The 5269-nt window shown below is 47.2% G+C and overlaps 1 protein-coding gene across 2 annotated transcripts in view; it reads left to right on the forward strand.

The window, feature by feature from the left end:
• ZBTB46 (zinc finger and BTB domain containing 46) overlaps positions 1–2556 on the forward strand; it is a 57115-nt gene extending 54559 nt beyond the window's left edge. For both annotated transcript variants that reach the window (XM_009285713.2, XM_009285721.2), the window contains one exon: positions 985–2556. In XM_009285713.2, coding sequence (XP_009283988.1) covers positions 985–1371 — 387 coding nt within the window. In that variant the 3' untranslated portion in view covers positions 1372–2556. The remainder of the gene's footprint in view (positions 1–984) is intronic.
• Positions 2557–5269: the final 2713 nt, after the last annotated feature.

The raw sequence follows: 5269 nt of genomic DNA on the forward strand, positions 1-5269 counted from the left end.
ATATTATATATGAAAGTACCTGATGAGGCTCCTCGTGGTGGAATTCAGGAGTTCTCGCTGCATTGGTTGGCCGTTTCCTTTGCAAGAGGAGCAGGTGAACGTTTTGAGCAAGCTCCTTGCCTTCCACACATGGCAAAAGTAGCCAGCGACAGATTTCACCTTTGATTAGGTGTTTCTGTGCTTCTCAGGTTATGTCATTTTGCTTATTGTGTAGCGAAGGTTGAATCTTGAAGTGATTTCTGGTATCCTGCAGAGCGTTTTCCCACTCACCGCTTATTCTGTAAGTGTGATAGCTCTGTATGCCTGTTACTCTCGGACATAAAATGCAGCATGATTTATAGACAGAAACATTTGTGACAAACCATTTTTCAGCCACCAGAGTAGTCAGAAATAAGGTTAGAAGTGCATTCGACTGCACTTTTTTTTTTTTAGAGGTACAGGATGCGTTAGCGGTGCTCCTACTCCTTGGTTCTCGGCAGCAGTGGGATCAGGAGAGAAACGGCTAAATGAACGTGACGTTAGCACTGGTCTGATCGTGGGTTGTTCTGCTCTGGTCTGCAGAGAACCAGTGCTTGGGGCTGGTGGGGTTTTTTTCTTTTTTAAAGTTTTCCTTGTGGTGGTGGTGCAATGCAAGTATTGCACCCCAGAAAAAACAAAAAGAAAAGGGGAGGGAAAAAAAAAATAAAGCGATAAAAGTTCCTCTCTGAACTACTAGTTTGATGATCAAAGGGCAGTCTCAAAAGGATTTTCCGTTGTATGACACCGTTACAGGGTTGAATTAATCACGGTGGGCTGGAAAATTCTCTACCTGTCGTTCTTCTCTACAAATATCATCGTCACGATGAAAGCCCGTGACGATCTCAGGTTGCAGTCGTGGGCTGCGGTGGTTTTGCCTTTGCAGAAGGACAGGGGAGCGTGTCCTTCCCTGCAGCTCTCGATCCGTCTCCGTTGGCATTAACTTTTCTGATCGTTCTCCTTTTCCAGGTCCACAGCAAAGATAAAAAATACGTCTGCAAAGTGTGCAACCGAGTGTTCATGTCTGCGGCCAGCGTGGGGATTAAGCACGGCTCTCGCCGCCATGGAGTTTGTGCCGATTGCTCTGGTCGAGGCATAGCTGGTCACCTGGACCACAACGGGGGAGAAGGGTCTCCAGACGAGTGCTACCCCGGGGAAGGCCAGTACATGGAAGACCCGGATGACATCAAAGTGGAAGGAGACGAGGAGATGGGAGACGACGACGACATCAAGTGGAAGGATGACGTAGGAATGTCACAAGATGATGTGATTTTAGATGATGACAAAGATGTCGACTCTCCGCAGGAGCAGGACAACTCTGGGGAGAACGACAAGGATTTTACCTGGATTTCCTAGGGAATTTTTTCGGTTTTTGTTTCGCTCTGTTGTTTCTAGGGGGAGGGAGGGTGGGGGAGGAAGGAGTATGTTGGAAAAACTAAGTAGCCTTGTTGTCGTCCATGTGTGCAAAATAACTCTTGTGTTTTCTAAACAAGTCCTTCTCTGTTCCACTCAGATACTGTCTTAGCAATGTCGCTTCCAGCGACTCGACTGACTTCGCCTTCCCCCTTCTCCCTTCATGAACAACCCCGACCGCGGCCGCCCCTCCGGCCGAGCCAGCCAGGTTGCATGCGAGTGAGGTAGAGTTCCTGCAGGTGTGAGCGCTGCGCGATGGGGAGGCTGGGTGAAGCATGAGTCCTCGTACCCTTCCCACCCTGAACCAAACACCGGGGAGATTTTTGTGTCCGAAGCAGGGGGGTTTTTTTGGTGGTGGTGGTTGGTTTGTTTCGGGTTTTTTTTTTTTTAAACACCTTGTCTGTGTGCTGAAATCCCGGCGGCAGTGGAATTACAAGCCAACGTTGTGAAAGCAAATCGATGTATGTGTTGGAGGGCTTCCCTTGATGATACAGGCCTTTTGCAAAGCTATTTAAAGAGAGGGGTTTTCTAATGGAGCCAAATCGATCAAAAGGCAAGTCAGATTACAGCCTTACGAATTCCTGTCTTAGACTCAGCTTCCAAAAGAATCACCATCAAAAAAAAAAAAAAAAAAAAAGATTATGACGTTTCTTCGACCTACTGGCATCTTACCCACATCCCATCTTCCAGCCTTGGTTATCCACGGTCGCTGAAATGCGCGTTGGTGCTTCCAGAAGCACACTTTGCTATAAAGGACACAGGTAATTCTCTACCTGTCGTTCTTCTCTACAAATATCTTCACTTTTCTCCCTTTGCTCAGCTGCCTTTTTCGTAAATATATGCAAACCGTAGCAAAAACGAGGCATTTAGCAAAGTGCAGGATGAACTGGGAAACGCGAGGAGCCAAGGTGAGGACATCCCAGCTGGGTGGAAATCTTGCCGCTCCCGTCCCATAGACTTTGGTGGGGCCAGGATTTCACCTGGGTACGTTGTTCTGCCTTGCCGAGCTAAAAAACTTCATTCATCGTCGGTAGGCATAACGCCTACTTAATTCATGACGAAAACCTTCAGTTTTAGCTGCACTGGTTCCATGTAAATTTTCAAATAAACCTTTTTTTTTTTTTTTTTTTGCAAATAAGAACCAGGTTTCTCTCCCAGCGTCTCCTAAGGGGCTCTGAGGGGCTGCTCCAGGTAGCTGGATTCCCCTTGTTCATATCGGCCACTGTTGCCTTCTTCCAGCTACACCTAACTGACAAAAGCAACAAAGTGCGTTGGAAGTGTCTTGCTCCTGAGAAGCAGCTTGTTTTACCCTTCACCTCTTTGCTTCTGGTGCTTTTTTTTAAATAAAAAAAAAAAAAAAAAAGCTGAAGACCTCACTCTTTCCTTGCCGTGGAGCAATTTTATACGACGTCTGTGACGATGGTATCTTGAAACCTGGCACAAAAGACAACCTGTTACCAGAAAGCCAAATGACTAAAGGTGCTATTTTCCTCCCGTGGTGGGACAGGCGATCCCCGCGGGGTGGAGGGCGTTCTTGCAGGTCTGGTGGTCCTTAACGGAAAGCGTGGTTCCACCCAGTAAAGGAAATAAAAAGTATTTTGTACAATAAACCCCAGTAAAGCAAATAACCTTGAAGGATTTAAGCCACTCGGCACCAGGATTTGGTGGAGCGCGGTGGGAGCCTTGATCCTGGCACCTGCAGTAGCCGGTTCTTTATTCGTTCCCCGATTTAAGTCGCGTCCTGGGTTTATGGCGTTCGATCCCCTTCTCTGCTCCTCAGTTCCTTGCAGACGTTCGCCGCCTTCTCTCTGCCTGCATCATCCCGGTTGACGCCGACGATCGCCTTCGCTGGGAGCCCCCGGCGGCTCCTGGCCTGTCGGTTTTAGTGCACGTCAGTGATTTGGAAACATGGGTCTTTCCTCAAATCCCCTGTTTGGCTCCGTGAGGCCACGCGAGCGCCGCCTCTGCCGCTGCTGAGCCTTGGGATTGAAGGAGTTAAGCGGGACTTGTTGCTTTTAGCTAGTGAGAATGGATAACCCTCTTTAAATACTTAAAGAACAGAGCGGTAGGGTCATGCAGAAACATTCTTACTGAACTGTAAAAATGTAATTTTGCATTTTAGCTTCTTGTAAAGCCCTCCTACCGTATTTAAAAGGACGTACACAAACCCAGTATTTTACGATTGGCCCTTTTGTATACCTTTTTTCCAGCCGTCGTAGCGGTGGGGGGGGGGTCCCGGAGCGAGGTCGCCGTTTCGTTACCCTGACTTTTGCCTCTCGGAGTGCGGGCTCTGTATTTATTGTCATTTATCCTGTAAATATGGAGGGGGGGGTAGGGGGTGTCTGAGGTCCTGAACTTGCAGCCTCACCTGTTACGTGTAGACAAATACATACAGTACTTAAAACATATCCGTAGCTTTGCTTTTTATATGTAAAAACCTATTTAAAAAAAAACCTGTAAAACCCAAACCGGTCAAAACCCCGCGGCTTCTGTGACATTCCGTCTCGCCCGTCTGCTCCGATGCCGGTGTGTGCAGCTGCCGTTGCACCTTCCGAGGAGGAGCAGGAGATGGTGGCCCGAGTCCTCCTCTTCCTCGCTCCTCCCTGCCCTCGCCCTTGGGTGACTGGGGTTTGTAATCGGATTTACGGGGTGCTTAGCTTTACTTTGCAATTCCTTTGGAAATATTTTATACTTTTTTTCTTTCCTTCCCCCCCCCCCTTTCCTTTTTTTTTTTTTAAAGGGTGGGCAGTAAGCCGGGTGGCTTTCAGAAGTGTTTCCTAGTAGTGCCGCTTTGAAGCTCTTTGAGCCGAGGATGCAAAAAAATAGATCAAAAAAAGGAGAGGAAAAAAATGGAAAAATCCACGTAAAAGCTAACTTTTACAACTATAATCTAGCACACGCTTCTATATTACTAACACACACTATATATACCAAATAAAATCCTTCTAACACCTGCTGTATATTTTAAGTGCTTTGTTTTGATGGAGGTGTGCCGATTTGGAAATGCAGGAATTAGGCTTCAAACTCCCGTGCTCCGGCGGGCGCTTCGTGAGGCTTGGGTTCGAAAAAAGGAATTGGGGCTGCTTTTTTTTTTTTTTTTTTTTTTTAACTTTATAAAACTTCCTCAGCTGCTCCGCGCTGACCGGACCTCTCGGGCTCCTCTCCAGGCGCATCTCGGACCCGCTGCCTATGCAAACCTCTGCTCGTCGAGATCTAAACGAAAAACCAGTCATTCTGCCTGTCGTATCCAACACTAGCTCGAGTAACCTCCAGCGTCTCGTCTTTGTATTTTCCCTTCAGGGCTTTGTATACTTCACTGAGGTTCCCTTTTTTTAATTTTTTCTAAATGTATATATGTGTGTGTGTGTGTATATACAGAGATCGTTTCAAAAAAAATAACTCCCTTATAGGTAAAAAATTGATACACTTGGTCTCAATAACTTGCAACTAATTTTTTTAAGTATTCATACGTACTTGTAAATGTTCCCCCCCCCCCGAATTTATCATCCTCATTTTTATTTTTATTTTTATTTTTTTTTAAATACGAAAGTGTGCCAGGAGCACGAAGAGCGTTTCAAGCCGTGCTTTGCCACCGTCTCGCGCAGAACGGGGTGCGGAGGGCATCGTCCTGCCCTTGCCCTCCAGGAAAGGTCACTGAGGAATGCAGCGGGCGGCGCGCCAGGGGGGGCCTCGGCCCGCTGGTGCGTCTGCGGAATACCTTACACAGCCCGGACACAGGAGGTTCTTGCACGGCTTCCTCTCAACTCGTTATTTCCAAGAGTTTTATTTAAAACCCAGGAATTACCCGGTTTTGTACACTTTAAGGTCGCCCTAAAGCCTG

This window comes from Aptenodytes forsteri, unplaced genomic scaffold (assembly GCF_000699145.1).
Source record: "Aptenodytes forsteri isolate BGI_AS27 unplaced genomic scaffold, ASM69914v1 Scaffold524, whole genome shotgun sequence".
Taxonomy (NCBI): Eukaryota; Metazoa; Chordata; class Aves; order Sphenisciformes; family Spheniscidae; genus Aptenodytes; species Aptenodytes forsteri.